The 22,916-nt window shown below is 44.8% G+C and overlaps 1 protein-coding gene across 1 annotated transcript in view; it reads left to right on the top strand.

Annotated features, from left to right (window-relative positions):
• Window positions 1-22,916, top strand: part of VPS16 (VPS16 core subunit of CORVET and HOPS complexes) — a 245,123-nt gene that overhangs the window by 86,479 nt on the left and 135,728 nt on the right. Inside the window, exons 9-10 of the mRNA XM_029606500.1 lie at window positions 14,304-14,393; window positions 22,783-22,877. Of these exons, the coding sequence (XP_029462360.1) occupies window positions 14,304-14,393; window positions 22,783-22,877 (185 nt within the window). The remainder of the gene's footprint in view (window positions 1-14,303; window positions 14,394-22,782; window positions 22,878-22,916) is intronic.

A 22,916-nucleotide genomic window follows, 5' to 3' on the forward strand; every position in this document is an offset into this window, starting at 1 on the left:
AGCTAAAAGAACATCTTTCAAGAAATGGAAAAGGGATTTGAATGAAGAAAACAGGGAACAGCATAAGCACTGGCAAGTTAAATGGAAAGCATTGATAGGAAGGCAAAGAGAGAATATGAAAAGAAGCTTATGGTGGAAGCAAATACTCCTAATAAAAAGTTTTTCAGGTACATTTGAAGTAAAAAGGCTGTGAGGGAGTCAATTGGACCATTAGATGAGCAAGGGAGTAAAAGGAGCAATTATGGATGACAAAGCCATAGAAGGGAGACTAAATGAATTTTTTGCTTTGGTCTTCACTGAGGAAGATGTAAGAAAGATACCCAGGCTAGAAATGATAGTCAAAGGTAATGGTTCAGCAGAACTGAAACAAATCTCAGTGAGCCTGGAAGATGAAATAGGGCAAATTGACAAACTAAAGAGTAGCAAATCACCTGGACCATATGGTATACATCCCAGAGTATAGAAACAACTGAAAAATGAAATTATGGACCTGCTATTGGTAATTTGTAAACTATCCTTAAAATAGTCCTTGGTACCGGAAGACTGGAGGGTTGCCAATGTAATGTCAGTTTTTAAAAAGAGATCAAGGGGTGATCAGGATACTACAGATGAATGAGCTTGAAAACTGACAGGCAAAATGTTAGAAACTGTCATGAAGAATAAAATTACTGAGATTATAGATCGGCATAGTTTAGGACAAAACCAACATGGATTTAGCCAAAGGAAGTCTTGGCTCACCAATCTGCTACATGTTTCTAAGTGTATAAATAAACGTGGATAAAGGTGGGCCAGTTTATATAGTATTTTTGGATTTCCAGAAGGTATTTGACAAAGGCCCTCATGAGAGACTTTTTAGGGGAAAAAAAAGGATCTAGATGTCATTGTTATCATGTTGCAATCTTCTTCTCTGTGTGCAGCATCAGCCAAGAAAGCAAATAGAATGCTAGGAATTATTATGAAAGGAATGAAGAATAATTCCTAGCATTCTATTTGTTTTTCTTGGCTCCTTAGTGTGACCTCATCTTGAATATTGTGTGCAGTTCTGGTCACCACATCTCAAAAAGGATATAGCCGAATTAGAAAAGATATAGAAAAGAGTGATCAAAATGATGAAGCGGAAGGAACAATCCTCTTCTGAGGGAAAGGCTAAAGAGGGTAGGATTCTTCATCTTGAAGAAGAGATGGCTGAGGGGAGGTATGATATAGGTCTATAAAATATTGAAGTGGAACAAGTATCCACTCCTATCCACTCATGGTCACAATTCACTCCCGTTGCTACCACAGAAATTGAACCTATCATCAGAAAAACCAACCCTGCATCCCACTCCTTAGACCCCATCCCCATCAAAACCCTAAAACTCATCAGAGAGATTATTGTCAAACCAATAACCTACATCATCAACCTATCCCTAGAACAAGGAATCTTCCCAGAAAAACTCAAAAACGCCATCATCAAACCAATCATCAAAAAGCCTCAACTCGACAAATCCGACCCAGCAAACTACAGACCAGTCTCCAACCTCCCATTCCTAGCAAAAATCATCGAAAAAACAGTCAACAATCAACTCACAGACCACCTTGAAACCTTTAATGTTCTTCAGCCTGCACAACATGGTTTCAGAAAACTCTTCAGCACTGAAACCCTCCTCCTCTCCCTCACCGATACCATCCTCAAAGGCCGCGACAAAGGCAAATCGTTCCTCCTGATACTTCTTGATATATCAGCCGCCTTCGACACCATCAATCACAGAACACTCCTCACCAGACTTAAAGAAATTGGTCTCCAAGACACCACAATCAAGTGGTTCAAATCCTACCTCTCAAACAGATCTTACATCGTCAAGATGAACTCATCTGAATCCTCACAAGTGCCCCTCACTCATGGAGTCCCACAAGGTTCTTCCCTATCATCAACCCTCTTCAACATATATCTCATCCCACTATGCAAATACCTATCAGAGGCAAACCTCACCTACTTTGTCTATGCAGACGACATACAAATATTACTCCCCATAAACAACTCCATTCAACTCACTATGGAAAAATGGAACAAACTCAGCTCAAACTTATCCCATTTACTATCTCAATTATCACTATGTCTCAACCAAGCCAAAACAGAAATCATTCACATCCACGATGACCATCCCTCCTATCCACTCATGTGCACCCCCTCTGACCACCCAGGAAACTCAATCAACCCGGGAGTGCCACAAATCTCACAAACCTCACTCACGCCGTCCACAAGAAACCTAGGCGTAACAATTGACAGCCAACTCAACTTTAAACGACACATCTCCAATACAATCAAAGATGGATTCTTCAAACTGCAGACACTAAAAAAACTCAAACCCCTTCTCCAAGAGCACGATTTCAGAACAGTCCTCCAATCAATTATCTTGTCAAGACTCGACTACTGCAACTCCCTCCTCCTCGGACTACCAGAAATACACATCAAACCCCTCCAAGTTCTACAGAACGCTGCCGCCAGAATCATCTCTAACAACAAAAAATCCCCTCACATCACACCCACGCTCAAAGAACTCCACTGGCTACCCATTACACAAAGAATCCAGTATAAAACCCTCACCCTCATGCACAAAAAATAAACAACAACAAAATGGACTGGCTAAACAACGGAATACAACCTTACCCCACTCAAAGAACTCTCAGATCCACCAACACTGGACTCCTAGCCGTCCCCAATCTCAAAGCTGCACACCTCAACGTCACCCGCAAACGAGCCATAACAATAGCGGGCCCCACCTTATGGAACACCCTCCCCACCTGTCTCAGAAACGAACCTTCACTGCAAGTCTTCAAAAAAACACCTCAAAACATGGCTATTTTTAAAAGCTTTCCCACCCGACACATAACCCGCCCAATCGCACCATCCACTCCATGCCCCCTCCACAAGCATCTCGCCCCACACCTTTCCCTCCCTACACAAGCATCTCCCACCACCCTTTCCCTCCCTATCACTACCTTCCTCCCACACATCCCTTCCTCTCCCCTCCCCCCTCTACACTCCCTGCTCTCCTTACCATAATTTATCCTCATCAACAAGCCATTTATGTACATATGTTATATACTATAGTCTAATGTTCCATGTACTCCTGTTAGTTCTGTTACAACTTGTTATATTTATTACCATGTTATAATGTAAAATATTCTTGTTATATTTATTACCATGTTATAATGTAAAATATTCTTATATCTATTTAATACCATGTTATAATGTAAAATAGGGCTGTTACCACCCTATTCCTTTAGTTATCTGGAAACCGATGTGATATCTCGATCGAATGTCGGTATACAAAAGAAATAAATAATAAATAAATAAATAAGTAAAAGTGAAACATAAGAACATAAGAAATTGCCATTCTGGGTCAGACCAAGGGTCCATCAAGCCCAGCATCCTGTTTCCAACAGAGGCCAAAACCAGGCCACAAGAACCTGGCAATTACCCAAACTCTAAGAAGAACCCATGCTACTGATGCAATTAACAGCAGTGGCTATTCCCTAAGTATAATTGATTAATAGCCATTAATGGACTTCTCCTCCAAGAACTTATCAAAACCTTTTTTGAACCCAGCTACACTAACTGCACTAACCACATCCTCTGGCAACAAATTCCAGAGCTTTATTGTGTGTTGAGTAAAAAAGAATTTTCTCCGAATAGTCTTAAATGTGCTACTTGCTAACTTCATGGAATGCCCCCTAGTCCTTCTATTATTCAAAAGTGTAAATAACAGAGTCACATCTACTCCTTCAAGACCTCTCATGATCTTAAAGACCTCTATCATATCCCCTCTCAGCCATCTCTTCTTCAAGCTGAACAGCCCTAACCTCTTCAGCCTTTCCTCATGGGGGAGCTGTTCCATCCCCTTTATCATTTTGGTTGCCCTTCTCTGTACCTTCTCCATCGCAACTATATCTTTTTTGAGATGCGGCGACCAGAATTGTACACAGTATTCAAGGTGCGGTCTCACCATGGAGCGATACAGAGGCATTATGACATTTTCCGTTCTATTAACCATTCCCTTCCTAATAATTCCTAACATTCTATTTGCTTTTTTGACTGCTGCAGCACACTGAGCCGACGATTTTAAAGTATTATCCACTATGATGCCTAGTTCTTTTTCCTGGGTTGTAGCTTCTAATATGGAACCTAACATCGTGTAACTACAGCAAGGGTTATTTTTCCCTATATGCAACACCTTGCACTTGTCCACATTAAATTTCATCTGCCATTTGGATGCCCAATCTTCCAGTCTTGCAAGGTCCTCCTGTAATGTATCACAGTCTGCTTGTGATTTAACTACTCTGAATAATTTTGTATCATCTGCAAATTTGATAACCTCACTCATTGTATTCCTTTCCAGATCATTTATATATATTGAAAAGCATCGGTCCAAGTACAGATCCCTGAGGCACTCCACTGTTTACCCTTTTCCACTGAGAAAATTGACCATTTAATCCTACTCTCTGTTTCCTGTCTTTTAACCAGTTTGTAATCCACGAAAGGACATCGCCTCCTATCTCATGACTTTTTAGTTTTCGTAGAAGCCTCTCATGAGGGACTTTGTCAAACGCCTTCTGAAAATCCAAATACACTACATCTACCGGTTCACCTTCATCCACATGTTTATTAACCCCTTCAAAAAAACTGAAGCAGATTTGTTAGGCAAGACTTCCCTTGGGTAAATCCATGTTGATTGTGTCCCATTAAATCATGTCTTTCTATATGCTCTACGATTTTGATCTTGAGAATAGTTTCCTCTGTTTTTCCCAGCACTGAAGTCAGGCTTACTGGTCTATAGTTACCCGGATCGCCACTGGAGCCTTTTTTAAATATTGAGGTTACATTGGCCGCCACCCAGTCTTCAGGTACAATGGATGATTTTAATGATTGGTTACAAATTTTAACTAATAGATCAGAAATTTCATTTTTGAGTTCCTTCAGAACCCTAGGATGCATACCATCTGGTCCAGGTGATTTGCTACTCTTTAGTTTGTCAATCTGGCCTACTACATCTTCCAGGTTCACAGTGATTTCGTTCAGTCCATCTGACTCATCACCCCTGAAAACCATCTCTGGACCTGGTATCTCCCCAACATCCTCATTAGTAAACACGGAGGCAAAGAATTCATTTAGTCTTTCTGCAATGGCCTTATCTTCCCTAAGAGCCCCTTTAACCCCTCTGTCATCTAATGGTCCAACCGACTCTCACAGGTTTCTTGCTTTGGATATATTTAAAAAAGTTTTTATTATGAGTTTTTGCCTCTATGGCCAACTTCATTTCAAATTCTCTCTTCGCCTGTCTTATCAATGTTTTACACTTACCTTGACAATGCTTATGTTTTATCCTATTTTCTTCAGATGGATCCTTCTTCCAATTTTTGAATGATGTTTTTTTTGGCTAAAATAGCCTCTTTCACCTCACCTTTTAACCATGACGGTAATCGTTTTGCCTTCCTTCCACCTTTCTTAATGCGCAGAATACATATGGACTGCGCCTCTAGGATTGTATTTTTAAACAATGTCCAAGCCTGTTGAACACTTTTAACCTTTGCAGCTGCACCTTTCAGTTTTTTTCTAACTATTTTCTTCATTTTATCAAAGTTTCCCTTTTTGAAAATTTAGTGTTAGAGCTGCAGATTGTTAAATCACAATTGAATTGTGATACATTACAGGAGGACCTTGCGAGACTGGAAGATTGGGCATCCAAATTGCAGATGAAATTTAATGTGGACAAGTGCAAGGTGTTGCATAGAGGGAAAAATAACCCTTGCTATAGTTACACAATGTTAGGTTCCATATTAGGAGCTACCACCCAGGAAAAAGATCTAGTCTTCTTTGAAATCATCTGTTCAGTGTGCTGCGGCAGTCAAAAAAGCAAACAGAATGTTGGGAATTATTAGAATGTTGTCTTGTCAGCCGCTGGGTCCCCAGGTCGAGTTGGGTGCTGGGGACCGGCCTGCTTCCATTTCTTCTTGTTCCAGATCCGGGCTATCTCTGTTTCCCTCTATGTCGGGGAAAGACCAGGCTGAGCACCATGGGAAATCGAGAAAGCACAGTCATCAGAACTCATTTCTTCCATTGAGATCCAAGGTATTCTACGGAAAATGAAACCATCTTCTCACCCTTCGGATCACATCCCCTCGAAATTGCTTCTATCAATTCCTGACTCCATCTCCAAATCCCTGTCAGACATCATAAATTGCTCAATAACACAAGGATCTTACCCAGATGACCTAAAATTGGCCTCTCTCAAACCACTACTCAAGAAACCTAATCTAGATCCTAATGACCCAAACAACTGCCGACCGATCGCCAACCTCCCCTTCATAGCCAAGATTATGGAGAAATTGGTGAACACCCGACTCTCAAACTACATCGAAGAAAACAACCTCCTTTTCCCATCACAATACGGTTTCCGCAAAACACTAAGCACGGAGTCCCTCCTCATTTCCTTAACAGATCACCTCATCCTGGGCCTCGATAAAGGTCAAGCCTTCTTACTGATCCTACTGGACCTTTCTTCAGCCTTTGACACCGTCGATCATTCCCTACTTATTAACCAGTTAGCCTCCATAGGTATCTCAGGCACAGCACTATCTTGGTTCATATCATTTCTCAGCAATAGAGGATATAAGGTCAAGATACAGAACAAAGAATCCTCTCAACACCCGTCGTCAGTAGGAGTCCCACAGGGGTCCTCCCTGTCTCCTACTTTATTTAACATTTACCTTATACCGTTATGCCAACTTCTCACCGACCTCAACCTTAAACACTTCCTTTACGCGGACGATATCCAGGTCCTGATACCCATTAAGGATTCCTTCGCAAAAACTCTGGCTTACTGGGATACATGCCTTCAAAAAATTAAACTCCTCCTCACCAGCCTAAACCTGGTATTAAATTCCGGCAAAACTGAACTCCTGCTCATCGCCTCAGAAAACAGCACCATCACCTCTGCACAACAAGCCACGCCATCAATCACACAAGTGAGAGACCTAGGAGTCCTAATTGATAATCGTCTGAATTTCAAAGCCACTATTAACAAAACCACCAAAGACTGTTTCTACCAACTACAAGTGCTGAAAAGAATTAGATCTCTTTTCCATGCCCAAGATTTCAGAACCATTCTCCAGGCAATCATTTTTTCAAAATTAGACTATTGTAACACCATCCTACTTGGCCTTCCCGCTTCATACACCAAACCGCTTCAGATGGTGCAAAATGCAGCTGCACGAATTCTGACAAATACCAGGAGAAGGGACCACATAACCCCCATTCTAAAGAGCCTCCATTGGCTACCTATACACTTTAGAATAATATACAAGGCCATTCTTACCACATACAAAAACATCCACCAACTGGCTCCCATTGACCTACAGATCCCTCTCCGACTACACAATTCGTCAAGACCGACAAGAGATGCATACAAGGGATCGCTACAGGTACCACCGTCCAAATCTACCAGACACTGCACACTAAGAGACCGGGCTTTCTCTACAGCCATTCCACCGTTATGGAACTCCATCCCCTCAAATCTCAGAACAGAACCTTGCATCTCAACCTTCAAAAAAAGACTAAAGACCTGGATATTCATACAAGCTTTCCCGGACGCCAATTGATCTAACACCTCCAAGCCACCCCTAATCTCCACCTACACCATGGTTAACCATATCTTCTATCGTTTACCTGTGTGAATTAATAACCTGTCCTTTCTCTTCCTTCTCAGCCAAGTTCTTATCACCCTGTTATATGTAACTGCCTTTTCAGCACCATTGTTATAGTTATGTTTACTATGCACCCTTGTTTTATGTGAGCCAGCATGATGTGACTGCTGTCTCGAATGCCGGTATATAAAAATCCGAAATAAATAAATAAAATAAAAATCAGTCTATCCTAGCATGAGACCAGGCTCGGGAAGGCACCGGCACCGAACGAAATGCCCCCGAAGCGGCCCCGGCCTGAGGAGATGTCACCCTCCATCGAAGCTGGAGGCCCAAGGCGGTCCCCACCGATTCTGGTGTCTGACATCGGTCTCCCTCGGGGCTCCGAGGGAGTCCAAATCACGTCTTCTCCTCCTCCTCCAGCTGACTTTTATTCGGCAGCATTTGAGGAGGAATAAGAGCGCGGGGTATGGTTGGTATAAGCCCTTCAAGGCATCGAGCCGCCAGCCCCATCGGGACCTCCACTGATCCCTGAGCCTGCACCGTTGGTGGAATGCTTGGACTTGCTCCTCTGTGTACTACCGGTGCAGCTGGTGCCACAGGCATCCTCGATAGCTCGGGGAGCACAGATGTTGCCCCTGACAGAGTCCATTCCCATTGCCGATTCCTCGGATGAAGTTGGGCCATCAGAAGTGATGGCTCCGCTTTCGCTGCCGACCCCACGACCAGCATTGCTCAAGCCCATACAGATTCCTTGAAGCCCCCAGGGCTCCCAACCTGCAGTGTCTTGGGCCAAGGGCATAGTCCGGGCTCCCCGACTGGTGTCCCCCAGCAACCTGAGTGAGGAGGACGACCCATGGGGGCATGACGCATCCGAGTCCTCTTCAGAGGATTCTGAGGACCTGCCCTCTGAGCCGTCTACTCCTGAGGAGAGGCGTCTATCCTCTTCCGAGGACCTGACGTTTGCGGGCTTTGTATGCGCCATGGTGGAGTCAGTCCCGTTCCAGCTCCTGACGGAGGACGACTCCTGACATAAGATGCTGGAGATTCTCCAGTTTGTGGATGCGCCTAAGGAGAGGGGGTGGCTGTCCCAGTTCAGGATATTTTTAAGGTCTTGTTTGTCCAGATCTGAGACCACCCTATCTTGGTACCCCCTGTGAACAGAAAGACTGATTCAGTGTATCTGGTTCAGCCCACCAAGGGGTTTGAGAAGCGTAAGCTCCTGCACCAGTCTCTGGTGGTGGAGTCCACCCTTAAAAAAGAAAAGCGTTCTCAAACTAATGCTTCGGTTCCTTCAGGCCGAGAACACAGGGCCCTGGACGTCCTAGGGAGGAAAGTCTTCCAGGTGGCTGGTGGCTCGTTTTGCCTGCTATCAGCTATATATAAGCCAGTATTCCAGTAATCTCTGGAAGCAAGTCCAGGATTTGGTTGAGCGCCTGTCTCAGCAACTGCAGGAAGACTTTCTGGAGGTGGTCCAGCAGGGTTTGGTTTGCGACAAGCATGCGGTCTGGTCCACCTATGATGTCTTTGAGATGGTGGTGAGGGTGGCGGCGACTGACATCTGTGCCTGCTGCATGACTTGGCTACATGCCTCCGACCTGCATTCGGAAGTTCAGGAACGGCTTGTGGATCTGCCCTACACTGGAGAGAATATCTTCGGTGATCAGATTAAGAAGGCAGTAGCGCAGCTGAATGTTCATTATGAGATACTCCAGCATCTCTCGGCCAGCACCTTGGTCTAACAGTCCTCCTGCAAGAAGTCCTCACGGCAAGGGCCTAGGTGCCCTTTTTATTGTCCGAGGAAGTACTACCCTCCGGCGACCAAACTGAGGTCTCAGTGGGGCCGCCCCTAGAGCTTGCCCTCTGCAAACACAACTTCCTAGGCCTCACCTGGTGCCCCAGCAAAGCCCTGCCATGGGGTTTTGACTGGCTACGAGGGCATGTAAGCCAGTCACTGGTGCCCTCTATGGCAGGCCCTCTGGTCGGAAGTCAGCTATGGTTCTTTGCGGACCGTTGGCCGTCCGTTACCTCTGATCAATGGGTCTTGTCCATTGTTTGGGGGTACGTTAAATTTCCAGGGTGTCCCGCCAGACTCTCCCCTGTGCAGATCAAGAAATACTTTTGAAGGAGCTCCCCACCTTTGTAATGGCCAGGGCAGTCAAACCTGTCTCCCCAGGGAATGAGGGAGGAGCTTATACTCCAGATATTTCCTGATTCCAAAGAGAACAGGGGACCTCCGTCCTGTTGTGGATTTGTGGGCTTTGAACAAATTCCTAAAACGGGAAAAGTTCAAAATGGTCTCTCTTGGCACTCTGATACCTCTCCTGTGGAGAGGGGAGTGGCTATGCTCCCTTGATCTAAAGGACACCTATTCCCCCCATCAAAATTTCCCATACCCACAGGAAGTACCTGCAGTTCGTGGTGGGCGAGAACCACTTGCAGTACCAGGTGTTGCCATTCGGTGTGGTGTCTGCGCCCTGCATTTTCACCAAGTGCCTAGCGGTGGTGGGCGCTTACCTACGGAGGCTATGGGTGCAGGTTTTTCCCTACCTGACGACTGGCTCATCAAGAGTGCCACCCAGAAGGGACTACTAGGTCTATGCACTCCACATTCAGGTACTGGAAGCCTTGGGTTTTCTGGTCAACTACCTGAAGTCTTGACTGACCTTGTCATTGCAGTTGGAATAATTGGGGCAAGATTCGATATGTAGCAGGCTCGGGCGTTTTTACCCTGGGACCATACACTCAGTGGCCTTGGCGGGAGCCATCTCTTGGAGTTGCCAAGTCTCAGCGTATTGTATGCTGCGGCTGTTGGGACACATGGCGGCAACCGTCCATGTCACTCCCTTTGCTCATCTGCACATGCGCAGGGCTCAGTGGGCCCTCAGATCCCAGTGGCGCCAGGCCACCCAGGACCTTCGAATGCACATCCGGGTTTCTCAACTGCTCCGGGTCTCCTTGGTATGGTGGGAGACCCTTTCCAACTTGGAAATAGGGGTACCCTTCCAGATCTCCTCTGCTGAAGTTCTGCTCACCATGGATGTCTCTCACCTTAGGTGGGGTGCCCATGTAGTGTTTCCACACCCAAGGTCTGTGGTGTGCTCAGGAAGCGCAGCATCAGATAAAATTCCTGGAGTTCCTGGCGATCTGATACACGCTTCGGACATTTCGTGATCACCTAACCAACAAGGTTGGACTAACAACCAGGTGGTAATGTAGTACCTCAACAAACAGGGAGGTATGAGATCGTTCCTCCTTTGCCAAGAGTCTGTCCAGGTCTGCTTATGGGCTCTGTCCCAGGGCATCCTGGTCCATGCCATGTACCTTCCACGGACGGAGAATGTAGTGGTAGATGGCCTGAGTTGCTCGTTCCACCCCCATGAGAATGGTCCCTGAAGCAGGAGGTTGCGGATCGGATCTTTCGTTTTTGGGGAACCCCGGACGTGGATCTGTTCACCTCCCCCTGCAACAAGAAGGTAACTCTGTTCTGCTTCCTAATCGGGGAGAACAGCAAGCTAACATCAGACGCCTTTGCACATCATTGGGGCAGGGGCCTTGTTGGAGTCATTTTTTGTTACTTTATTTGAGAATGTATATAGAGGGTAGGCTATATGGATTCAGAGTTTTCACCCAGATACAAGACTAGTTTGAAGGCCACAGGCCAACCTCTGAGTGAACTCCTATTTACTGTCTTGCACTGTGAAATGTTTACGAACAGGCAAGAGTCTATTTTAGTTGTTCCAGTAGGTCTATGATGAGAAACAAGCAATTAATTTATACTAAAGCCTGAGCGAGAATGAAAGCCATCCAGCTGCGCCTGAAATTAAGACCTCAGAGGGAGGGAACATCTCTGCTTTCCCAGGTAGTTTAGTTTAAGGAGATAACAGCTAGAGAGAGGGAGAGTGAGCCCCAGACGTGATAGCATAGGCTTATCCTTTGGAATCATGTAAGCTTTTCCTACCAATACTTCTTCTGTATGATCTGATTTTGTCCTATTGCTCAAACAAACTTACTTTCTTAAGTACCTGGAACCGTGATGTACTGAATCAAAGTTTGTGTGGCTCTTTGTGTAGGGAATAAGCTCCTGGGTTCAAGCCCCAGGTATAATCCGGGTAATTGTATGTGTTTATATTTGGTAAGCCCCCAAGGTAATCCTGTGTTCATGCAGGTGATAAGCCTCTCAGGTAGCCCCAGTGTAAACCTCAGTGAGATTAGCCCCCCAGGTCAGAACCCCTGGGCAGAATACCAGTGTGCACGGTTTGAACCCGGACCAGGCTTCCTGTATGAGTATCCTCTACTTCCACTAGTGTTGAAGACCCTCCTGAAATTTCAGCAGGACCAGGGGACGATGATCCTCATCGCTCCTTATTGGCTGTGGCAGATCTGGTTCCCGCTCCTGCAAGATCTCACCCTGAGGAAGCCAATCAGTCTTAGGGTCTCCCCAGACCTTATCACACAAGATCAGGGCAGGCTGCATCATCCTAACCCTGAACCTTATCCCTCACGGCATGAATATTGAAAGGCTGATTTTATAGTCTTTGGAACTCTCGGATGTGGTGTCTTGCTGGAGTCCAGGAGTTGGTCTACTAGGAAGTCTTACGGCCTAAGTGGAAGAGGTTCTCTGCTTGGTGTGAAAGTCACGGGTTGGACCCATTCTCTTGCTCCACCTCTAAGTTGCTGGACTGTCTACTATACCTCTTGGAGTCTGGCCTGAAAACTAACTCACTCAGGGTACATTTTACTGTTGTTGGTGCTTACCACCAGGAGGTGGATGGTGCCCCCTTCTCGGTGCGCGTTATCATGGGGCGCTTCATGCGGAGTCTGTTTCAACTAAAGCCTCCCCTGAGGCCCCCCGCAATGTCTTGGGACCTCAGTGTAGTCCAGGCCCAGCTTATGAAGGTTCCTTTCAAGCTTCTGTGGCCTAAAGTTCTTGACCTGGAAGGTTTCTTCCTAGTGGCGGTCACCTCAATGCGCAGAGTCGACTAACTTCAAGCTTTGGTGTCATATCCACCTTTCACAAAGTTCTTCCACGATAGGGTGGTCCTGCGCACACACCTTGTTCCTGCCTAAGGTGGTGATGGATTTCCATCTAAACCAATCAATCATCCTAACCACCTTTTTTACGAAGCCTCATTCATCCCAGGGTGAATGGGCTCTGCATAATTTGGATTGCAAAAAAGATTTAGCCCTCTACCTGGAATGGACGGCAGGCCATAGGCAGTCCATGCAACTCTTCATCTCTTTTGACAGGAACAGATTGGGAGTTGCAATTGCTAAGCAGACTCTGTCCAACTGGCTAGTGGATTGTATTTTCTTCTGCTACGCTAAGGCAGGACTGCAGCTTGGGGTGCATGTCAAGGCTCATTCTGTCAAAGCCATGGCAGCTTTGGTGGCCCACTTACGTGCAGTCCCTGTGAATGAGATCTGCAAGGCGACATGGAGTTCCCTCCATACCTTGCCTTGCACTACTGCCTGGACAGGGATGACCAATGCGATAACAATTTCGGCCAGTCTGTCCTCCGGAATCTCTGTCAGATGTAAAACTCTTCCAGTCTCAGGCCCTTTGTTGGGGTTCAGGCTGTCTCCCTCTGTTACCAACAGCACTTGGTTAGGTGACTGTTGGTCCCCTGGTTTCGGGAACAGCCTGTAGCTACTTATTCACCTACTTGTGAGGACTATCATCCTGCTTGTCCTATGAGAAAGCAGAGTTGCTTAACTGTAACAACTGTTCTCTTAGAACAGCAGGATGTTAGTCCTCAGGAAACCCGCCCACCACCTTGCAGAGTTGGGGGTTTCTCCTAATTTTTTTTTTTATTTTTTCATAATTCTATATTACAAGACTGAAGAGGGTCCCCGCATGCTCAGTGTGACAAAAGTTTTCCATGCCAGGCTCCATCTGATGATGTCACCCACTTGTGACAAGAACACTTGTTACAGGTAAGCAACTCTGCTTAACTGTTAGTGATAGAAAGATAGTCATTTGCAATTTTTGAAAGAGAGAAAGTTTGCTCAAGCACTAGAAGTCAGCTATTCATCTGGCTATACCTGGATAAAATTGATCTGACATCTTTGTCCAGTTACCTTGTTTGTCCAGCCAGTGCTGTCTAGACAAAGTAAAACTGTGCTCTAGGAATGTCTCCAGCGCTGTCCCATTTTGCCTGTGGCAACAATATGCCTGGAGAAATTTAGCCAGCAGAATAATTTTGTAAGATAAATCTTCTTGTATATTTGGAATAGTACAGATATGTTAATATTACTTTAAAATGTCACCAGTTTATCTTTTTGTCTTTTTTTTATTTCCAGTATTAGTGTTTTATGTAAGTCTTTCTATATTTATGGTTTATATACAGCACAATGGCAGCAGCATTGTGTAGTCTGGAGTGTGCCCTGGGGTGCTGTTAAGCCAAAAATTTAAAACTCTGCTATGGATTATTACTCCTGAAGTCTGTGATAAAAAAATCAGAAATAAATTGGTAATCTTGGTAATTGTATTTGTTCCAAAATCTGACTTGTTAAGTGTTTTGATGATACTTGTTTAAGTGAGACATACACTGGATCTGCCTTGGGATTCATCAAGAACACATCCAAATTCAAGTGTATCCTGTGCTCACATTCCATAGGTGTACCAGACCCCGGAGTAAGCAGCATGCTGTTGTACTGATGTGGGATAGACTTCTCATGGTGGCTGGAAATTCTACAGAAAGTATTCAGTATCCTTTAAGTTAATATTCTCTGTAGCATTTAGCAGATGGGTGATGCTAAAATATCATAGCAGTGTGTTCTGGGTGTTGTAACTTGCCCTCCATAGCAGGGTTTGCTGGCCATGGTAATGGATGGCATCACATTATAACAACTCTATTATAACAAAACTGAAGCTTGGCTTCCCAGTGAATTCTTTCATAGTATATTTTTTAAAAGAGCAGCTGCTTTTGCTCATAATGCATTTTTATAAAACATAGGGCATTAAGGGGTAGCATACTCTTCTGCAAGATGATGCATTACATGGTGGAATTCTTTCTGAGCGTAATGTCTTTTGGGGCATGGAGGGACGTGGTGGTGAAGTAAAGTATGAAATACTGTCACTCAGGTACAAAGTACTGCTAATACCTTATATAGTATGTGTTCTCGATTGACAAGCAGGGTTGAATGAGCCATGACACATGGATGGCATCCAATTGCACCAAACAGACCCAACTGTCAGTAAACGGTTTACTATTGAGCATGCATGGGAGTTCTGCACATTCTCTGCCTTGTGAGTGCCTAGGTCTCTTTTTTCTTTTTTTTTTCCCCCTGAGGTTCTGCATGGAAATATTACCCTCTCTCTCTTACAATTTTATTTCTTGAAGATCTTTGCATCTCATCTGTTTTCCTTTTTGCTTCATCTCAGCAGCTTCTCAAGAGCCCTTTTTAGTGCTGCTTTAAAAAAAACAACAAAACAACAAAATTTTAGTAGCGTGTTTGGAAATGTCTCATCCCAAGAAGCCCACACCCCAGTGGCTGCAAGGATTGCATCTGTGGCCATAAGATGTTATAGGTGTCTAGGGCCAGATCACAACTCTTCCAACTGCTGTAATTGAGGACAGATGTCTCCTAGATCCCAGGGGAACCAGGTTTGGAAGATGGAGGAGCTCCACAAGTCAGAAGGGTGTCTGAGCTGTTCATCTCCAAGTAAGGCCTCCTTGGGCTTCCTCTGTGCCACATCAAGCACTTGCTCCTCTGGCAAGGCTCCCCTTCCTATGGCACTGGCCTCCGGATCCACTGAAGTTCTAAGGTTGTGCAAGTGCTGGGCACTGGCTCCAGCTTGCTCCGTGATGCACTTTAGTCTTGCCTCCCAAGAAGTGCCATTCAGTGCCAGGGGAGGGGGAATTCCCCAGTGCCATGGAACATCCTTCTGAAGGTGGAAGAATGGACAGCTGCATAGGCAAAGCCCAAATGTTCAGTGCTGTCAACACATCAGGCTTCAACACAGTCAAAGCATAGCATAGATTGCTGGTGCTGAGGTCGTCTGTGCTATTTGCACAGAGGCCTAGAGCATCAATGCCAGCAATGACCAAGGCCCTGACAGACCACAGTGGGGTTGTTTCATAAGGGCCCTCTTCCTTTTTGGTGTCCCTATCCCTACTTTTCCTCCTGTATCCAGATCCCAGGGTTTCTAGAGCCTTACTGGCTTCACCTGTCAGTATTCAACTGTGGTGTTCCCCCACCCTCAAGCTATATCTAGAAACCCCAGATCTTTTCATCTCTTTTGTGCCATTTTTCTCCATGCAGCTTCTCTGTAATGATCCTGGCTGCTAGGCAGTCCCCACCCCACCCCCCAGCCAGCGGATGTCCTTACTGAGCCATACTCTCCCACTCTAGCCACCTCCTTGACTGTTCCATGACGCAGCAAGGCCAGCCCTATTTAACCCTGTCTCTCCCACAACTTGGGGCCTCATCAAGTCACCTTGGCTCCTTGCTTTGGCCCACCTTGCCTTATTACATGACCTTTTCCCGTGGCCTCGTCATCCTCCTTGCCTCGCCTCGAGGCCTTTGGGACTTGTCTAAGCCTCCTTCTTTTGTTTTCCTGTGTTTGTGGTTTCCTTGTCTTGTTTTCATACTCCGTTCCTGTCCTTGTTTTGTCCTGTCTGGGCCTCCCAATGGCCCTCCTGTTTCCTATAGGTCTGTCAGTGGCCCCCCTGTCCTTGTAGGCCTTCTAGTGGTCTCCATTCTTCCACCTCTTGGGCCTATCCTCTCTGCATGTTCCTGCTCTGGCCTTGTCTGTCTGTACTCTGCCTTGTACCCTGTTTGTTTGCTCTGTCTGTGCAGTGTACTTATTTAACTTATTCCTGCCTTGGTGTTTTACCCTATTCCTGTTTTGTCTCTCCTTGCGCCTGCCTTGCCCAATCTTGCCTTATGTTCCTGTTTGTTCAACCTTCCCTAGCCTTGCTTCCTGTTCCTGCCTTGTCCTTCTGTGCTCCTGCCCTGCTTATCTTGCCTTCCCAGTTAGTCTTTCTCTGACTAATCTTTGTTGCCTGACCTAGACTGCTTCTGGCCCTTAACCCTTGCTTGTCTTTTGCCTGTCTCAGCCGTGTGCCTGGACTTCGAACTTTCCTGACTGCCGTCAGCCCTGACCCCAGCCTGCAGTGTACCATGCCAAGAAAGTCCTGCCAGCCACCAGAGCCTGCGGGCTCAACCTAAGGGGGGAGGTGGCTGGCCAGATGAGACCTTGCCCTGCCATGAAACTCCTGTGCTATTCCTGTGGGGGGAATCCTCAGACCCAGCCGGCCAGTCCCTAACACCCTAATGCGGGAGGGAGCCTCTGCTTGGAGTCTAGTGCATATTTTCCAAAGCGGTGATTCTCTTCTGTTCTCAGAAGATATGTCTTCTGGGGAACAGTCTAAGAAGAGACAACAGCCCATGGGCATAAGAGCTGTTAAAACTTTTTTTTTACTACTTTTAGTATCCAGTGACAAGGATGGCACTCTTCAGGCTTTTTTTTTTTTGTCCAGGATGTCTGATATTTTCCCTCAAAGGGGGGGAGCCCCTTCAACTTCCCATCACATCCCCCAACAGTGGAAGCTAGTCCACCTCCACTTCTCAGGCCCTTCTGTGAGGACTCCAGCCATTCAGAGAAGGAAGCATGGGACATGGCTGACTGGGATCTATCCTGGGAATTTTACCCTCCGAGGTGACTGAGATCTCCATCCCTAACACCATTTCTGCATTTGGATCTTGTGTTAGTGTCCCTCCACCTTTCGGTTCAGAGGAGGGGTCTGTGTGGATTCCCCACCAGAAGGCTTCTTGTATTCAAGATTGCTGCACAACTTTGGATTCTGGCAGGAGGTTCGTATGGTTGGGAAGTCTCCCATCTGTATTTTCTACAGCCTAGAGGATGTTTCCTTTGTCCTGCAGCCCAGAGTCTGCCTTCTTATGGTGTTCACCTTTTGTAACTTTGCCAGACAGGTCAAAACTTGGGATGCTTTCCCTGCTTTGGCCTGTTCCCTGGCTGAGGTGCTTCCCTTTCGCCTGGTTTCCCCTGATGGTGAAGTACATCATTGTGCTGAGTTTCAATAGCAGCTTGCTGCCCTGTTCAGTATCTTGGCATGAGGCTCCCTAGGGAGGAGTAGCCCATCCTGCCTCGGCACCCGGGGTTTTTATCATAACTGATCTTGTACTTGTACTGGCTCGGCAGATGGGGTCTTCTGCTTACCCGGATACTTCTTGCCACTACTTCTCTGGGCAGACATTTAGTTTCTATTCCCACTGTTCCTTTTTGACATACTTTGGGTATCACTCTGCGTGTCCAATCTGTCTTGTTATGTGATTGATAATAAACTGCAGTTTTTCTTTCTGCTGGGCTCTTTAGTCCCAGCTGATTTTCAGTTGTATTGTGCCTTTGCCTGTACCCTCTGGGTCCTAGGCCTACTAGTGCTAATCTGAGTTCATTGTTCGGAAGCTTTGACTCTGTAGGTTTTTGTGCAGCTCATTTGGCTTCTCGCCCCGTGCTCATATTATGCCCCAGCTTTCAGATGCTTTGCTGCATAACAGGATTTCTGCTTTCAGACACCTGAAACAGGGTTTCTTTAAGGTGAAAAACCAACTTTCTTCCCTGCTTAGAACCCTTATAGGTTGGCTGCCTCACTGAAAAGGTGTGTGTGTGAGGGGTGGGGAGGTGGGGGGGCCCTTCCACACTAAAGGCTTTCCCACATTTTCCTGTTTTTGACAGCCTTTAGCTTGGGATTTATCCATGTGTGAGGACTGCCATCCTACTTGTCCTCTGAGAAAGCAGAGTTGCTTACCTGTAACAGGTGTTCTCGGAGTACAGCAGGATGACAGTCCTCACAATACCCTCCTGCCTCCTCTGCGAGTTGTTTTTCCCATGTATTTGCTATATCATGGATTGAGGGATTCTTCCTGAGAGACAGAGGTGGCTACAGCTGCACATGCTCAGTAGAGCATGCTGAAAGCTCTAGGTTCTTTGAGATCAGAGTTCCAAGACTGGCTCCATTGGATGATGTCATCCATATGTGAGGACTGATATCTTGCTGTCCTTGAAGAACTTTGCTTTCTCTCATCATCTTCAAGGACAGAGACTTCTGATCTAAACTGAAAACCGGGGGCAAGCAAGGGGGCATAGGGTCCTGGTTCCTCTACCAGAAATCTTGGGGTGTTCCTTCAGATGACTTCCCGGAATCTCCAATATGTTGGCAGATCATCTCAATAGTATCTTTTAGCCCCACAAGTGGTCTGTGGTCCAAGGCTTGGCAGGTGAGCTATTCGGTTGCTGGAGGTAGCCAGTAATCAACCAATTAATATCACAAAGCAACAAGAAAGCCAATACATTTTTTTCTGAATTATTCAAAGCAATTTTAGATCCGCTCTGGATGCTTTTCTGCTGAAGTGGGATGTAGGTCTGCTGTATGTGTTTCTACCATTCCTGCCAGAGGCAAGGACAGTGCGGAAAGTGTGCAAGGCCTACGCATGCCTTATCCTCATTGCACTGGCCTGGCCCAGAGAGGTGTGGTTCTCCTATCACAACCTTTCAATTTCTCTGGGAACCAACCTGACCCTGAAGACTCAGAAGGGGGGGTTGGCTGTTACGAGAATCTCCCTTCCCTCAACCTAGCAGTATCAATGTTGAACACTTGGTGATTTTCTCAGCTCTCTTATCCAAAGAGATTGAAGACATTGTCGTTTCATCTAGAAAACCATCCAATTATGCATGTGTATGGCTTCAAATGGAAGCATTTCTTGATGTGATGTCAAGCAGGTTCTCTGGTTCTGTTTACCTGTACTCCCAAAGATCTGCTGCTGTACTTGTTCTGTCTCTTCTCATCGGGCCTCAGAAGTACCACAGGGTTCTTCTCTTTCTCCTACATTGTTTAATATTTCTATGGCACCATTGTGTAGATTGTTGTCAGGATTAGGTCTGATTCATTATATTTTTGCGGATGATGACCAGATTCTTCTTCCAATCAAAGATTCATTAGATACAACATTTATAATAGTTCCATAAATCAACTCCTTACTCAGATGTCACTTTCTCTTAATAACTCAAAAACAAGGAGGGAGAGGAGAAAGACCTGACTGCTCAGGGTGAGGTTCCCGGCCCTGCTTTAATTGATTGATGTCACCTTTTCGCGACTGGACTACCTCCATAAAGACGCTGCTGCCGCGGCGTTACTTGAGGAGGGAGAGGAGAAAGACCTGACTGCTCAGGGTGAGGTTCCCGGCCCTGCGGCCCTGCTTTAATTGATTGACGTCACCTTTTCGCGACTGGACTGCCTCCATAAAGACGCTGCTGCTGCGGCGCGCAGCGTCCGCCGGCGCGTCGTCTAAGCCGCGCGACTTAATTTCGACTTGCTTTCGACGGCTGGAGAAGGAGAAGCAGTATACATTTTCCTCGTTATAATACGTCTTTGATCTCTCCTGAACCTCCCAGAGGACCAAGAAATCTGTATAAGGAAATCCGGAGTGGTAAGAACCTTTTAATTTGAATAAATAATTATGCCACACACTAAGCGGAAAGGACGTTTGCGCACGGATTCCTCTGTTTCTGCGCAGCCTTCTTTAACGCAGCAAGTAATAGAAGGTTTCTTCACACCGGCAGCAGTCTCAACGCCGGGTGCTAAGTCCGCTGAAGGTCTAGGTTTGGAGCAAAGCCTTACCCTCTTGGACATTCAGACATCCCTAAGCCCCGGGGCACCTCAAATACCTTCACATCCAACCCTGGGAAACTTTCAAAGTTTTGCTCATGAAAAGCAGCTAATTGCTAGCAAATCCATGAGCTCAGAGGAAGAACTGGGAAAGGATCCTGTAAGGGAAATTGTAACATCAGAAAGATGTGAAATGACCCTGGCAACTGAAATCTCTAAGATTTCAGAGGTTTGCCAGGAAGGAGGGGAGTCTTTTAGTCTTAATTTGGAGAAAATAGTTCAACCTGATGTGATCACATTGGATTCCATATGGAAAGCCTTAATAACCATGGAAAAATCGATAACACTATTAACCAAATCAATAAATGCATCTCAAAGTAAAATGAATAATATTGACTCTGTAGTGAATACTCATGATGTTAAGTTAAATGAGCTCTCGGCTCAGGTTTCATCTATGAAAGAAATACAGGTAAATCTGATTAAATCAGATGAGTTAATGAAAAGAAATTATGAAAAAATTGAGAACAAGATGAGATATTCAAACTTGAGATTATTGAACTTCCCAAGTGTGAAATTAATTTCACCGAAAGAGCAATTTAAAAAATATCTGATGAACGTCCTTTTAATATCACAAGATAAAATACCTGCTCTTTCAAAAATATACTTTGTTACTAATAAAGGAGTTAGAGATGAAGCTAGAGTATCAGATGTTAATATAGAAGCTGAATTAACAGCTTTTCTTGAGGCACCCTCTGAAGAACAAATTGATTTCAGAGGGACACTGATAGTGTCCTTTGTAAATGAAATGGATAGAGACATGATTTTGAGAACATTTCTTCAAAATAGAGAAAAAATATATTATGGCCAAAAAATTTGGATCTACCCAGATCTTACAAAGGACACCCAGACTAGAAGGAAAAAATTCGTAGAAATGATGCATGAGGCTAGGCCATTAGGAATCCAAGCAGTTATTAAATACCCATGTAAATGTACTTTTTCGTATAAAAATAACAAATACGTATTTTATGAACCGGTACATTTAAGAGCTTTTATAGATAAATATAAGAAAGAGATAGACAACACCCATTTAAGTTAATTTGAGGTATAAGTAAAGAGAGAATCTGTTTAAATTTCCTTACTTTGACTAGAATTATTGTTTGGAAGCTCCTGTTAAATTTCTGTGGTCCTTATTGCCTCATAACTATGATATAGAAGAATAGTTTATATTGGTATGTTAAATTTCTATTTAATGGATTGATATATGCTGTATAGCAATGTTATAAACTATCTGTTATCTGTAAAAAAAAAAAACCAAAAAAAAACCAACTCAAAAACAGAGATTCTGTACATTTGTTGTAATAAGGTTACGGACAAAGTTACACTTGAAATCAGTACTAGTTCACCCCTTTACAATATCAAACAAGAGGTTAGGAGTCTCGGTGCTATTTTAGATAATGAATTTCATTTAAAGGCATTTGTAAAGAATATAATTAAGGATGGTTTTTACAAATTGCAGATTTTAAGGAAATTGAAACCACTGTTGCATCATAATGATTTTCGAACTGTGCTTCAAGCTTTGTTATTGACAAAATTGGATTATTGTAATGCACTTTTTTTGGGCCTACCACTAGGCACCATTGGCCCTCTGCAACTTTTGCAAAATGCAGCCGCACGTCTACTAACTAATTCTAAAAAGTTCGATCACATCACCCCAATCCTGATGAATTTACATTGGCTTCCCATTCATTTTCAAATTAAATATAAATGTCTGACATTGATACATAAAACTATTTATGGCAACAATAATGAATGGCTAAACGCAACGCTTCACATTTATACACCCGTATGAAATCTTAGGTCCCTGGGTAAAACACTTCTTTCAGTTCCATCGCCTAAGTCAGCACATCTTAATGCAGTTACAGGCCGATACAGCACAGTGCGCTCCAACGGAGCGCACTGTTAGCCTAGTCTCCACGTCATGGCTAATTCATTTTGCTGTCTATGGGGTTCTCCATAGACAGCAGGATGAATTAACTATGCTTAACGCCTGCTCGCCTCCCCAGAAAGTTGATAAGCTAAAGCTAAGCTCTACAGTTGACTGAGGGGCTCATGAGGCAGTGTGTGCTTAGGAACGCTCGCACATGCTTCGTAGTAAAAACTTTATTAAGCTAAAGAGATGGGTCCATTTGGTGCTATCAGATGATTTCATCCATGTGTCATGGCTAATTGTTATGGCTAATTCATCTTGCTGTCTGTGGAGAACCCTGTTTATGGTAAGCCAGCTTGCTGTATTTTAAGAATTTGAAAGCTGGTCCTTGGTTCTCTCATGCAGCAGATAATTTGGAAGATGACATTTCTCACATTAGTTCCCATTTTTCATGTGCTAGCAGATTAGGTGAGACGTCTTAGCTCTGATCATTTTATGTTCCTGTATAGTGTTAACAAGCCTTGATTTATCCTGAAGATTTGTTTTGGATGAGGAATCATACCTGGTATCCGAACTGGATGGCATTAGAATCTTTTCTCATTCCACACATGAGTTTCTTCATGAAATCCCAGGTGTGTTTTCTAACTTTGTGTGCAATGTAGAGTGTAGTA

The sequence above is a fragment of the Rhinatrema bivittatum genome, chromosome 6, assembly GCF_901001135.1.
Source record: "Rhinatrema bivittatum chromosome 6, aRhiBiv1.1, whole genome shotgun sequence".
NCBI classification, from domain to species: domain Eukaryota; kingdom Metazoa; phylum Chordata; class Amphibia; order Gymnophiona; family Rhinatrematidae; genus Rhinatrema; species Rhinatrema bivittatum.